Consider the following 15411-nt stretch of genomic DNA (forward strand, 5'->3'; position numbering starts at 1 on the left):
AGCTGAAAAAAAAGAAATGGTTTATTTCAGTCCTGGGAAGGGCTTGGATGGACTTGGATGAGCTGTAGTTAACTGATAGAGAGTATCAACTTGAGATGCCTCTTTGACAGTAATCACTTTACCATCAGAAAGCTTTGTGAGTATTTCTCCTCCACTAGACTATGTAGACCTCTTCCCAAGCTTTGATTTAGTATAATTAAGTAGCTGAAGTCTAGACTTTGTGAGTGACTCAGAAATAAAGACACCACTACCTTGCAAACATTTCTTATCTCTAAGAATGAGCTGCTGCATTCTAGAACTACAAAATTCCACAACAAGTGGACGAGGTTTCAAACCTGAGCCTTGTTTTCCAATCCTTCTAGCAGAAACTATATCATTCTGGGTCACAGGAATACCAGGAAATCTAGTACTGCAAAATCCAAGGAATCTGCTTTCAGAAGCTTCTGGATAAGGGTCTTCTTTTAAACCAAATAGGACCAGCTGATTTGAGAGTTTCATTTGGTCAAACTGATCCCTCAGACGATCAACATTGGATTGAATTGGTTTCAGAGAATTTTGCAGCTTTGACAAACCTGAATCAAGCAATTTCAGGGAGGATTCAAGCTTTGTCATCCTCAGGTCATATTGTTTGAGTGATTTTTCAACAAGCACATCAAAATCCATTTTCAGGCTAGTGTATACCTCTCGTTTGATTATTTCTATACTGTTGGCATCAAAAGTAGCAGGTTCATGACTAGGGGTAAGTTTTTTAACAGAGGCCTCAACCAAAGGACCAACTTCAGAAGACAGTGCTTGACTGACAACTTCTGCCATTGTAGTTTTAAGAGTTTGATCATTCAGTGAATCTGCAATCAGCTTCTGCTTGTTCTTTAGTGTTAATATGTGAGGTCAGCATAGCAATCTGCTCATTAATAGATTCAGCACCACTAAACTGGATGGAGCAGTCTGATCTCATCTCTCTGGTACTAGGAGGTCTATAGCTCTTTTTTGAGGTATCACCCATGATTTAGGCTAAAGTGAACTCCAGTTGAACAAGGCTAATTAAGCTACAAGCCAAAACAGCCAAAAAGGAAAGAACAGCAAAGACAAGGGATCTTCTGGCTGGCACGAGCAGTTATCTGAAGGGTAATTTTACGGCTAAGCAGAGATGTAGGCATCAAGCATCAAGCACAAAATAAAAAGACTGTACATGGAGAGTCCCCAATTGCACCCCTGGGGTTGGGGCTGCTAGACTTGCCTACCTTTCCCACTGGACTGGTTGGCAGGCTAAACCAGCTCCATACAATTCTGAATTTAATGGATAGATTAAAGATGCCACATATTCCACTTAAATAAACAATAAACATTCCAGTGTATATCTTCAATTTTGAATTTTCTGCAAAAAAAAACTTCAGTTTTATCTTTTCATTTAATAAATTTCTATAACCCTATGTCTCATTTTTTTTTGCTTTTTTCCTCTTTTTTTTGTTTTTTTTTTTCCGTTTTTTTACACTCAAACGGATATGGGATTAAGTAGCAAGGAAACAGAAATAGCTTCATTTTTATTCTACAAGTGGTTTTAGATATGACTTTTGGCATTAGATTACATCATAGTTGTTTGCAAATATATTTTTTTATGTTCTGTCAGTTTCTACTTAGCCTATTCTAATTTAGTTTTAATCAGATTTTTGGGAGGGAGGTTTCATACATCAGGAAAACTAATATCCAAACTGTTGTACTAATATATTATCAACATAGATAAAGCTTCAGTAATGTTATAAACAGGTATAATATAAATTTAAAAATCTCATTTTTCATAATAAAATACTTATCAACTTAAAGTGATATTTAACAGTAATTGCTTTCCCACCCGCTATGGAATAGGCATTAAAAATAAATTGTTCCACTGAAAGGGGTGGATCTAGAGCGAAATCTTAGAGGGAGGGGGAGGTAATGTAACAAAGGTGCCAATAATTAATCCCAAATTAACGAATTCATTTTTTAAAAAAGAGTAGAAAACAGAAAAAACAAGTAATGAGGAAAGTTTGTGTCAGTTATATAATTTTCTTTACAGGCATTACAGAAGCTCGACCAAGCCCGTAATAAATTTCAAGAAACCAACGAAGAATTCGAAAATGCTCGAAAGCGTGCTAAAAGATCGAAGCAAAACTTTGAGAGGATCAAGAAGGAGCGATATGATAAGTTTATGGCCTGCTTTGATCATGTTTCAGATACTATTGACGGTATTTATAAGGTATAAACCCCAGTACTTACCCGATTCGACTATCTGGGGGGGGGAGTGGGGGGATGGTTAATTCGGAAAGATCAGAAAAAAATGAGATATTTTGAACTTACGAACGGATGATTGGATCTTAATGAAATTTGAAATTTAACAGAATATCGTGTCTCAGAGTTCTTATTTTGAATCCCGACCGGATCTGGTGAAATTGGGGGGAGTTGGAGGGGGAAACCTAAAATCTTGGAAAACGCTTAGAGTGGAGGGATCGGGATAAAACTTGGTGAGAAAAATAAGTAAAAGTCCTAGATACGTGATTGACATAACCAGAACGGATCCGCCATCTTTGGGGGAGTTGGAGGGAGGGTTAATTTTGAAGAATTAGAAAAAATGAGGTATTTTTAACTTACGAAGGAGTGATCGGATCTTAATGAAATTTCATATTTAAAAGGACTCGTAACTGATATCTCTTATTTTAAATTTCGACCGGATCCAATATCATTGGGGGGTGTTGGGGGGGGGGAGACCGGAAATATTGGAAACGACTTAGAGTGGAGAGCTCAGGATGAGACTTGGTGGGAAGAGTAAGCACAAGTCCAAGATACGTAGTTGACATAGCTGGACCGAATCCGCCCTCTTTGGGGGAGTTGGGAGGGGGGGGGGTAATTTGGAAATATTAGGAAAAATGAGGTATTTGTAACTTACGAACGGGTGATCAGATCTTAATGAAACTTCATATTTAGATGTATCTTTTGCTTTAGAGCTCTTATTTTAAATCCCGACCAGATCTGGTGACATTGGGACAGTTGAAGGGGGAAACCAAAAATCTTAGAAAAAGTGAAAACTGAGATATCTTTATCATATGAATGGGTGATCGGATCTTAATTAAACTTGACATATAGAAAAGTCTTTTTCCTCAGATGCTCTATTTTCAATTTGCATCGGATCTGGGGACATGGGGGTTGGAGGGGGGAAACAGAAATCTTGGAAACCGGAAATCTTGGAAAACGCTTAGAGTGGAGAGATCGGGATGAAACTTGATGGGAAGAATAAGCACAGGTTCTAGATACGTGATTGAAATAATTAGAATGGATCTGCTCTCTTTGGGAGAGTTGGAGGGGGGGGGGGGGGGGTGTTAATTCGGAAAAATTAAAAAAATTGGGGTATTTTTAACTTAAGAACGGGTGACCGGATCTTAGTGAAATTTGATATTTAGAAGAAACTCATGTCTCAGAGATCTTATTTTAAATCCTGACCAGATCTGGTGACATGGGGAGAGTTGGAGCGGGAAACCGGAAATCTTGGAAAACGCTTGGAGTGGAGAGATCGGGAAGAAACTTGGTGGGCAGAATAAGCAAATTTCGTAGATACGTGATTGACGTAACCGGGCTGGATCTGCTCTCTTTGGAAGAGTTAGGGGGGAGGGGTCCAGTGCTTTGGCGAGTTTGGTGCTTCTGGACGTGCTAGGACGATGAAAACTGGTAGGTGTGTCAAGGACGAGCACGAATTGACTTAATAAAGTCGTTTTCTCCAGTTCGACCATCTAAGGGGCTGAAGGGAGCGAAAAAATTAGAAAAAATGAGGTATTTTTAACTTACGAGTGAGTGATCGGATCTTAATGAATTTTGATATTTAGAAGGACCTCGTGTCTCAGAGCTCTTATTTTAAATCCCGACCGGCGTTAAGCCTCTGATTTTCGTTTTAAATCAGCCTATTGATTCTTAGAATTTTGCTAGAGTTCATGCCATATGAGGTCTTAGCTCTTGTTCTTATCTGAGATCCTTTCCCCCGGAAAAGCTACTTATAAGCTGTTCCTAGGGATTAAGTTTTAAGCATGTGACAGGCTGGTTACAGCATACTGAATAATCTATATCAGTAGTATTGAGCGAAAAGAGGGAATTTGCATCGAATTGACTCTAGCTCAACTCCAGTTCTAAGTCTAGAAAGCTTCTTTTAATTATTCTTGTTTAATATTGTTTTTTTTTTAGGGAAAATCAGGAGAATGTATTTTTATGGTGAAGAAATGTATTTTAATTTCAAAGGTGATATTTACCCTTTAGCTAGTTCATAAAGATGGGCCTTTCTTGTCTCATGAGAAGTTTGAAAAGTGTAATTAGTATCTTGACAGGATGTGTGAAAACAGAGTATTTTTTACAAAAGAAGTATTAGGAATTGCAGCCTAGTTACTATTTTAAGGGAAATTAGAACTTCCTGGGAGGGTGTAAAGAGAGAGGCTTTGAATAGATTTGGATATAGATGGGGCCTGCGTAACTGTTTTGGTGTCAGGTGGCTGGGGCTGCAGTGAGTTGTTAAGAGTAGTAGTGACTTTATATTACTTTCTTTTTTATAAACGTTGACGGACTCGTTTTTGCTCAAAGCTATTCCTTTGGAATAACTATATTCCGCTCCATTGTGCAAGCGCTCCTAGAAATTTTCTCAAAGAAAGACTTCTTTTATGGCTAATCTAAAAAGGAATACCGATAGTACATCTTGAATAGCACTAGAACAGGAATTTGTATGTTTGAAAAACAATCTCCTGACCCGAAAAATAGTTGAAGCTGCTTCAAAACCCACTTAGAAATCCTACTCCTGTTAGAATTTTGAATATCTGTTGGGACCTAGCTTACCCCTGTGAGGAAAAAATCCTCTAATGAAAGAAGGCTGTCTTTATTGCAAGACCTTAAATGTGGTTATAAACCAAACTGAAAACATCCTCTATACAACAACTTGGCCAAATTTATAACCACTTCAAATCGTAGTACGATCATTCACTAAAACCAAACGTAGAAAAGAACCAAAGTATTTTCTGGAACGATCAAACTTGTTTTTGGTCATACAAAAAGTGTATGAGAATGCCTATTGTCTAGTGAAAACAAAGAAAGGGTTATGGTATTGGTCAATTTCAACTTATAAGGAAATTAAATCAATGGGCACACATTAGTTTGGCGATTGACTCATAACTAAATCATATTCTGTTTTAGAATTTGGCAAAGAATCAGTCTGCTCAAGCATTTCTTGGTCCCGAAAATCCGGAAGAGCCTTATTTGGATGGTATTAATTACAACTGTGTTGCTCCCGGCAAAAGGTTTCAGCCTATGTCCAATCTCTCTGGTGGTGAAAAAACCGTCGCAGCTTTGGCCCTCCTTTTCGCTATCCATAGGTAACTTGACGTTCTAACTTAATTTCATCTATTACAATTTGGATTTTAATCAAAGGTTAAGTTTAATTTGATCTGACAATAAATTTTTGAAAGTAGATATATTCTTTTGTCTCTAATCTATTTTGATCGATTATTTAATAGTTAGGTCTTACTGAGCATTGGGTAGTTTAAAAGAGAATTATTCACCAATATACCGATTTGGCCCGTTTGGCTTAAGCGGTTTTTTTTTATCTTTGACCCAGTGTAAAGTGAAAGTAAAGAGAAAAATAAAGTAAAAGAGTAGTAAAAGCAGAAGAAAGTAAAAGTAAAGAGATACGGCATTTAACTTTTTTTTTAAAGTCTTATGATTCTGCTGGGTAGTGTTGAATTATGTTATCTTTTTTTTCTGTTTTGTTTTCTCTTAGATTGCTTGTTTGATTTTCAGTATAATCGTTGGTTTCTGGATATTTTATTGATCCTTGTATCTTTTTTTTATTTTTTGTATATATCCGTCCGACATAAAATCCATCAGCTTCCTTTACTTGTTGCCCTAGGTAACCTTAGATTACCTAGGGTATATATAGTTTTTTTCTAAATAAACGCTGTATATCATTTTTTGCTAGATCTTGATACATAATAGAAATTATGCCAGGGACAATATATATGTACCAGAGACAATCTTTATGTGATTCTGTGTTGAGCATTCATGCTATTTGCATCAATAATATTTATTAAGATGCGAATTTATTAAGATGCGACTGTATTTATTTGTTGTTTTTTTCTTTTTGTTTAGTTTAATTTATTTTCCGTTGATAAAAGTCGCACATGGAGTCAAAATGTTAGGATTTTTTCCACTGCTTTGCGTAAACATTATAGCCGTTTTTCTCTCTCTATTTTCATTTATTGAATTCTGTAATTAAACTAGCCTCTAAATAGTTTGAGTGTTTTTACTTCTTTTCTATGGATAACTACTAATCGGTCGTCATTTATATCCCCTGTGTCCCGGTCGTCACTTGTGTCCCGGTGTCCCAGTCTGTGATTTCTCTTTGAGTGTCCCGGGCGTCATTTATATTCCTTGTGTCCCGGTGTCCCGGTTGTCGGTTGTCATTTGTGTTGTCGGTTGTCATTTCTATTCGAACAGTCCCTGTGTCCCGGTCGTCATTTATATATCCCGCCTGTGCCCCCGGCGTCCCCGTTGTAGTTGTGTCCCTGTGTCCCGGTCGTCATTTATATTCCCTGTGTCCCGGTCGTGATTTGTGTCCGGGTTTCCCAGTCTTTAATTTCTCTTTGAGGTTCCCGCTCGTCATTTATATTCCCTGTGTTCCGGTCGTCATTTGTGTCCCGGTGTCCCGGTATGTAATTTCATCAGATGACAAACATGACGTCAGTCGACAAACAACTTCATGACGCATACAGCTCAATCCTGAAAATGACGTCAGTCGACACACAAACATGACGTCACTCGACAGACAGACAGACACACACACACACAGACAACTTATATATATATATCTATACTAGCTGTTGGGGTGGCGCGAACCAAAATAATGAGTTTAATTTTTAAATTAAAAGCCAAGAATGTTGTATATTCGCAATTTTTACGTAGTTTGAAACACATATATAAATCTATCTATATTCACAGGTGGGACACAGGGACACAACTACAATGGCGCGTAACTAATATGGCGCGTAACGACTTACGCGCGCGGGGGGGCTTGGGGGGGGGGGGCGCGAAGCGCCCCACCAACTAGGTGTTGGGGTTTTCAAAATTTTTTAAAATAATGATTGTTTATTTGAGGACTTCATTTTTAGTTTGAAAAATTGATCATAACATATTGACATAATCTCTCGATGTTTTAGTCTTTAAAAGTGTCTTGATCGTCTTTTTATGGATAACTAGTTGGTGGGGGCGCTTCGTGCCCCCCAAGCCCCCCCGCGCGCGTAAGTCGTTACGCGCCATATTATTTACGTGCCATTGTAGTTATATATATATAACTACATTGTAGAATATATATATAACTACATTGTAGAATATATATATATATATATATACTAGCTGTTGGGGTGGCGCTTCGCGCCACCCCAACACCTATTTGGTGGGGGCGCTTCGCGCCCCCCCCAAGCCCCCCCGCGCGCGTAAGTCGTTACGCGCCATAATAGTTACGCGCCATTGTAGTTGTGTCCCTATGTCCCACCTGTGAATATAGATAGATATATATATATATATATATATATATATATATATATATATATATATATATATATATATATATATATATATATGGTTTTAACTACGTAAAACTTGCGAATATACAACATTCTTTGCTGTCCCATTGTCTTTGCATATAAATAGATTGTCAGGTTTACCGACTCTTGAACATGCAACATATAATGGTCCATGGGAAAACAATCTGTATTCAGATCTATACCTCATGATTCTAATGATTGCCCTTGAGCTTTTTTGATGGTGATTGCTAATCGACCATTCCCTGTCCCGGTGTCCCGGTCGTCATTTATATTCCCTGTGTTCCGGTCGTCATTTGTATCCCGGTGTCCCGGTCTGTATATACATTCGTTTTTTAGTTTTGTTTTTCTCCTTTTTTTTTTCCTTTTTTTTCTTTTTTAGTTTATTTAGATTTTTAGATTTTTTAGTTTTTTTATTAGTTTTTAGTTTTTTTTTTCTTTTTTTTTTGTAGTTTTTACCTTCTTTTTAGTTTTGTTAGTTTTTTTTTTTACTTATGTCCTGGTCGTCATTTATACTCCCTGTGTCCCGGTGCTTTGTTGATTGCTAATCGAACATTCCTTTTGTCCTGGTCGCTTTCTCTTTGAGTGTCGTCATTTATGTTTTTCTTTTTAGTTCTTTTAGTTTTTACCTTTTTTAGTTTTTTTAGTTTTTTAGATGAAATTTTTTTTTAGTTTTTTCCTTTTTTCTTTTTAGTTTTTTATTGGTTTTTACCTTTATTTTAGCTTATTTTTCAGTTTTTCCTTTTTTTTAGTTTTTTTTTTATTTTTTATTTTTTTTAGTTTTTTACCTTTTTTTAGTTTTTTAGTTTTTTTAGTTTTTTAGCTTTTTTTTGTAGTTTTTGCCTTTTTTTAGTTTTTTTAGCTTTTTTATTAGTTTTTAGTTTTTGTTGTTTTTTTTAGTTTTTAGTTTTTTTAGTTTTTTACCTTTTTTTAGTTTTTTTAGTTTTTTTAGTTTTTTAGCTTTTTATTTTTTTTTTATTAGTTTTTAGTTTTTTTTGTAGTTTTTGCCTTTTTTTAGTTTTTTTAGTTTTTTAGCTTTTTTATTAGTTTTTAGTTTTTTTTGTAGTTTTTGCCTTTTTTTAGTTTTTTTTAGTTTTTTAGCTTTTTTATTTTTTTATTAGTTTTTAGTTTTTTTTTGTAGTTTTTGCCTTTTTTTAGTTTTTCAGTTTTCAGTTTTGTCACCTGATCCAGTTTTTTCAGGTGACGTCACCTGATCCACAGATCCACAGATCCACACACAGACAACTTATTTTTATATATATCTATATATATAAAAATAAGTTGTGGATGGATGTGTGGATGGATGTGTCAGGTGACGTCACCTGAAAAAACTGGATCAGGTGACGTCAAAACTGAAAAAACTAAAAAAGGCAAAAACTACAAAAAAAACTAAAAACTAATAAAAAAAATAAAAAAGCTAAAAAACTAAAAAAACTAAAAAAAGGCAAAAACTACAAAAAAAAACTAAAAAAAAACTGAAAAAACTAAAAAAAGGCAAAAACTACAAAAAAAAACTAAAAACTAATAAAAAAAGTAAAAAAGCTAAAAAACTAAAAAAACTAAAAAAACTAAAAAAAGGTAAAAAACTAAAAAAAATAAAAAATAAAAAAAAACTAAAAAAAAGGAAAAAACTGAAAAATAAGCTAAAATAAAGGTAAAAACCAATAAAAAACTAAAAAAAAAAGGAAAAAAACTAATAAATGACGACACTCAAAGAGAAAAAAAGGCAAAAACTAATAAATGACGACACTCAAAGAGAAAAAAAGGCAAAAACTACAAAAAAAACTAAAAACTAATAAAAAAAATAAAAAAGCTAAAAAACTAAAAAAAACTAAAAAAAGGCAAAAACTACAAAAAAAACTAAAAACTAATAAAAAAGCTAAAAAACTAAAAAAACTAAAAAAAAGGCAAAAACTACAAAAAAACTAAAAACTAATAAAAAAAATAAAAAAGCTAAAAAACTAAAAAAACTAAAAAAACTAAAAAAAGGTAAAAAACTAAAAAAACTAAAAACTAAAAAAAACTAAAAAAGGTAAAAACTAAAAGAACTAAAAAAGAAAAAAATAAATGACGACACTCAAAGAGAAAGCGACCAGGACAAAAGGAATGTTCGATTAGCAATCAACAAAGCACCGGGACACAGGGAGTATAAAAAAAAGAAAAAAAAAGGAAAAAAATAAAGGAGAAAAACAAAACTAAAAAACGAATGTATATACAGACCGGTACACCGGGATACAAATGACGACCGGGACACAGGGAATATAAATGACGACCGGGACACAGGGACACAACTACAACGGGGACACCGGGGGAAACAGGGGGATATAAATGACGACCGGGACAAAAAAACTAAAAAGAAAAAAAAACTAAAAACTAATAAAAAAACTAAAAAATCTAAAAATCTAAATAAGCTAAAAAAGAAAAAAAAAGGAAAAAAATAAAGGAGAAAAACAAAACTAAAAAACGAATGTATATACAGACCGGGACACCGGGATACAAATGACGACCGGGACCCGGGACACAGGGAATATAAATGACGACCGGGACACAGGGACACAACTACAACGGGGACACCGGGGGAAACAGGGGGATGTAAATGACGACCGGGACACCGGGACAGGGAATGGTCGATTAGCAATCACCATCAACAAAGCTCAAGGGCAATCATTAGAATCATGAGGTATAGATCTGAATACAGATTGTTTTCCCATGGACCATTATATGTTGCATGTTCAAGAGTCGGTAAACCTGACAATCTATTTATATGCAAAGACAATGGGACAGCAAAGAATGTTGTATATTCGCAAGTTTTACGTAGTTAAAACCATATATATATATCTATCTATATTCACAGGTGGGACATAGGGACACAACTACAATGGCGCGTAACTATTATGGCGCGTAACGACTTACGCGCGCGGGGGGGCTTGGGGGGGGCGCGAAGCGCCCCCACCAACTAGGTGTTGGGGTGGCGCGAAGCGCCACCCCAACAGCTAGTAGATATATAAAAATAAGTTGTCTGTGGATCTGTGGATCAGGTGACGATCCACAAAAAAGGTAAAAAACTAAAAACTAAAAAAAAAAAACTGAAAAAACTAAAAAAAGGCAAAAACTACAAAAAAACTAAAAACTAATAAAAAAAAATAAAAAAACTAAAAAAACTAAAAAAACTAAAAAAACTAAAAAACTAAAAAAACTAAAAACTAAAAAAAAAAACTTAAAAAAAGGAAAAAACTGAAAAATAGAAGAGAAAAAGAAAACTAATAAAATTAAGAATAAAATAAAAAAAAATAAAAAAGATAAAAACTAAAAAAAAGTAAAAATAAAAAACGAAAAAAACTAAAAAAGCTAAAAAAAAGTAAAAACCAATAAAAAACTAAAAAGAAAAAAAGGAAAAAAAAACTAAAAAAACTAAAAACTAAAAAAAAAAACTTAAAATGGATCTGTGGATCTGTGGATCTGTGGATCAGGTGACGATCCACAAAAAAGGTAAAAAACTAAAAACTAAAAAAAAACTGAAAAAACTAAAAAAAGGCAAAAACTACAAAAAAACTAAAAACTAATAAAAAAAATAAAAAAGCTAAAAAACTAAAAAAACTAAAAAAACTAAAAAACTAAAAAAACTAAAAAACTAAAAAAACTAAAAACTAAAAAAAAAACTTAAAAAAAGGAAAAAACTGAAAAATAGAAGAGAAAAAGAAAACTAATAAAATTAAGAATAAAAATAAAAAAAAATAAAAAAGATAAAAACTAAAAAAAAAAGTAAAAAGAAAAAACGAAAAAAACTAAAAAAGCTAAAAAAAAGGTAAAAACCAATAAAAAACTAAAAAGAAAAAAAGGAAAAAACTAAAAAAAATTTTCATCTAAAAAACTAAAAAAAAAACTAAAAAAGGTAAAAACTAAAAGAACTAAAAAAGAAAAAAACTAAAAAAAGGAAAAAAACTGAAAAATAAAGGAGAAAAAGAAAACTAAAAAAAATATAAATAAAAATAAAAAAACTAAAAAGATAAAAACTTCAAAAAAAACTAAAAAGAAAAAAGAAAAAAACTAAAAAACCTAAAAAAAGGTCAAAACCAATAAAAAAAAAAACTAAAAGGGGAACACTGGGACACAAATGACGACCGGAATACTGGGAATATAAATGACGACCGGGACACAGGGAATGTTCAATTAGCAATCACCATCAACAAATCTCAAGGGCAATCATTAGAATCATGAGGTATAGATCTGAATATGGATTGTTTTTCCCATGGACAATTGTATGTTGCATGTTCAAGAGTCGGTAAACCTGACAATCTAAATAAATGACGACACTCAAAGAGAAAGCGACCAGGACAAAAGGAATGTTCGATTAGCAATCAACAAAGCACCGGGACACAGGGAGTATAAATGACGACGACCGGGACACAGGGACATAACTACAAAGGGGACGCCGGGGTGCACAGGGGGATATATAAATGACGACGGCGACTCAGGGAACGGTCGATTAGCAATCACCATCAACAAAGCTCAAGGGCAATCATTAGAATCATGAGGTATAGATCTGAATACGGATTGTTTTCCCATGGACCATTATATGTTGCATGTTCAAGAGTCGGTAAACCTGACAATCTATTTATATGCACAGACAATGGGACAGCAAAGAATGTTGTATATTCGCAAGTTTTACGTAGTTAAAAACATATATATATATATATATATATATATATATATATATATATATATATATATATATATATATATATATATATATATATATATATATATATATATATATTTATATATATATATATATATATATATATATATATATATATATATATATATATATCTATATATATAAAAATAAGTTGTCTGTCTGTGGATGGATGGATGGATGTGTCAGGTGACGTCACCTGAAAAAACTGGATTAGGTGACGTCAAAACTGAAAAAACTAAAAAAAGGCAAAAACTACAAAAAAAACTAAATCTATATATATAAAAATAAGTTGTCTGTCTGTGGATGGATGGATGGATGTGTCAGGTGACGTCACCTGAAAAAACTGGATTAGGTGACGTCAAAACTGAAAAAACTAAAAAAAGGCAAAAACTACAAAAAAAACTAAAAACTAATAAAAAAAAATAAAAAAGCTAAAAAACTAAAAAAACTATAAAGGTAAAAACCAATAAAAAACTAAAAAAAAACTGAAAAAACTAAAAAAAGGCAAAAACTACAAAAAAAAACTAAAAGCTAATAAAAAAAGTAAAAAAGCTAAAAAACTAAAAAAACTGAAAAAACTAAAAAAAGGTAAAAAACTAAAAAAAATAAAAAAAAACTAAAAAAAGGAAAAAACTGAAAAATAAGCTAAAATAAAGGTAAAAACCAATAAAAAACTAAAAAAAAAAGGAAAAAACTAATAAATGACGACACTCAAAGAGAAAGCGACCAGGACAAAAGGAATGTTAAAAAAGCTAAAAAACTAAAAAACTAAAAAAAGGTAAAAAACTAAAAAAACTAAAAACTAAAAAAAAACTAAAAAAGGTAAAAACTAAAAGAACTAAAAAAGAAAAAAATAAATGACGACACTCAAAGAGAAAGCGACCAGGACAAAAGGAATGTTCGATTAGCAATCAACAAAGCACCGGGACACAGGGAGTATAAATGACGACCAGGACACAAGTAAAAAAAAAAATTAACAAAACTAAAAAGAAGGTAAAAACTACAAAAAAACTAAAAAGAAAAAAAAACTAAAAACTAATAAAAAAACTAAAAAATCTAAAAATCTAAATAAACTAAAAAAGAAAAAAAAAGGAAAAAAATAAAGGAGAAAAACAAAACTAAAAAACGAATGTATATACAGACCGGTACACCGGGATACAAATGACGACCGGGACACAGGGAACATAAATAACGACCGGGACACAGGGACACAACTACAACGGGGACACCGGGGGAAACAGGGGGATATAAATGACGACCGGGACAAAAAAACTAAAAAGAAATAAAAACTAAAAACTAATAAAAAAAACTAAAAAATCTAAAAATCTAAATAAGCTAAAAAAGAAAAAAAAAGGAAAAAAATAAAGGAGAAAAACAAAACTAAAAAACGAATGTATATACAGACCGGGACACCGGGATACAAATGATGACCGGGACCCGGGACACAGGGAATATAAATGACGACCGGGACACAGGGACACAACTACAACGGGGACACCGGGGGAAACAGGGGGATAACCTGACAATCTATTTATATGCAAAGACAATGGGACAGCAAAGAATGTTGTATATTCGCAAGTTTTACGTAGTTAAAACCATATATATATATATATCTATATTCACAGGTGGGACATAGGGACACAACTACAATGGCGCGTAACTATTATGGCGCGTAACGACTTACGCGCGCGGGGGGGCTTGGGGGGGGCGCGAAGCGCCCCCACCAACTAGGTGTTGGGGTGGCGCGAAGCGCCACCCCAACAGCTAGTATATATATATATATATATATTCACAGGTGGGACATAGGGACACAACTACAATGGCGCGTAACTAATATGGCGCGTAACGACTTACGCGCGCGGGGGGGCTTGGGGGGGGGCGCGAAGCGCCCCCACCAACTAGGTGTTGGGGTGGCGCGAAGCGCCACCCCAACAGCTAGTCTATATATATAAAAATAAGTTGTCTGTGGATCTGTGGATCAGGTGCCCAGGTTCAAATCCTGGTTAGGCTAAAAAAGGTAAAAAACTAAAAACTAAAAAAACTGAAAAAACTAAAAAAAGGTAAAAACTACAAAAAAAACTAAAAACTAATAAAAAATAAAAAAGCTAAAAAACTAAAAAAACTAAAAAAACTAAAAAACTAAAAAAACTAAAAACTAAAAAAAAAACTTAAAAAAAGGAAAAAACTGAAAAATAGAAGAGAAAAAGAAAACTAATAAAATTAAGAATAAAATAAAAAAAAATAAAAAAGATAAAAACTAAAAAAAAGTAAAAAGAAAAAACGAAAAAAAACTAAAAAAGCTAAAAAAAAGTAAAAACCAATAAAAAACTAAAAAGAAAAAAAGGAAAAAAAAAACTAAAAAAAACTAAAAACTAAAAAAAACTTAAAAAAAGGAAAAAACTGAAAAATAGAAGAGAAAAAGAAAACTAATAAAATTAAGAATAAAAATAAAAAAAAATAAAAAAGATAAAAACTAAAAAAAAAGTAAAAAGAAAAAACGAAAAAAACTAAAAAAGCTAAAAAAAAGGTAAAAACCAATAAAAAACTAAAAAGAAAAAAAGGAAAAAAACTAAAAAAAAATTTCATCTAAAAAACTAAAAAAAACTAAAAAAGGTAAAAACTAAAAGAACTAAAAAAAAAAAAAACTAAAAAAAAGGAAAAAAACTGAAAAATAAAGGAGAAAAAGAAAACTAAAAAACTAAAAAGAAAAAAGAAAAAAACTAAAAAACCTAAAAAAAGGTCAAAATCAATAAAAAAAAACTAAAAGGGGAACACTGGGACACAAATGACGACCGGGATACTGGGAATATAAATGACGACCGGGACACAGGGAATGTTCAATTAGCAATCACCATCAACAAAGCTCAAGGGCAATCATTAGAATCATGAGGTATAGATCTGAATATGGATTGTTTTTCCCATGGACAATTATATGTTGCATGTTCAAGAGTCGGTAAACCTGACAATCTAAATAAATGACGACACTCAAAGAGAAAGCGACCGGGACAAAAGGAATGTTCGATTAGCAATCAACAAAGCACCCAAGCACAAAGCACAGGGAGTATAAATGAGTTGTCTGTGGATCTGTGGATCTGTGGATCAGGTGCCCAGGTT

The 15411-nt window shown here is 33.0% G+C and overlaps 1 protein-coding gene and 1 long non-coding RNA gene across 2 annotated transcripts in view; both read left to right on the top strand.

Moving 5' to 3' along the window:
- Positions 1-15411, top strand: part of LOC136038043 (structural maintenance of chromosomes protein 1A-like) — a 122691-nt gene that overhangs the window by 92503 nt on the left and 14777 nt on the right. The window contains exons 20-21 of the mRNA XM_065720992.1: positions 2054-2233; positions 5197-5375. Of these exons, the coding sequence (XP_065577064.1) occupies positions 2054-2233; positions 5197-5375 (359 nt within the window). The remainder of the gene's footprint in view (positions 1-2053; positions 2234-5196; positions 5376-15411) is intronic.
- The window catches only part of LOC136038045 (uncharacterized), a 4849-nt gene continuing 3832 nt past the window's right edge, over positions 14395-15411 (top strand). Inside the window, exon 1 of the long non-coding RNA XR_010620120.1 lies at positions 14395-15036. This is a non-coding gene — a long non-coding RNA (uncharacterized LOC136038045). The remainder of the gene's footprint in view (positions 15037-15411) is intronic.

The sequence above is a fragment of the Artemia franciscana genome, chromosome 17 (genome assembly GCF_032884065.1).
Source record: "Artemia franciscana chromosome 17, ASM3288406v1, whole genome shotgun sequence".
Lineage (NCBI taxonomy): Eukaryota > Metazoa > Arthropoda > Branchiopoda > Anostraca > Artemiidae > Artemia > Artemia franciscana.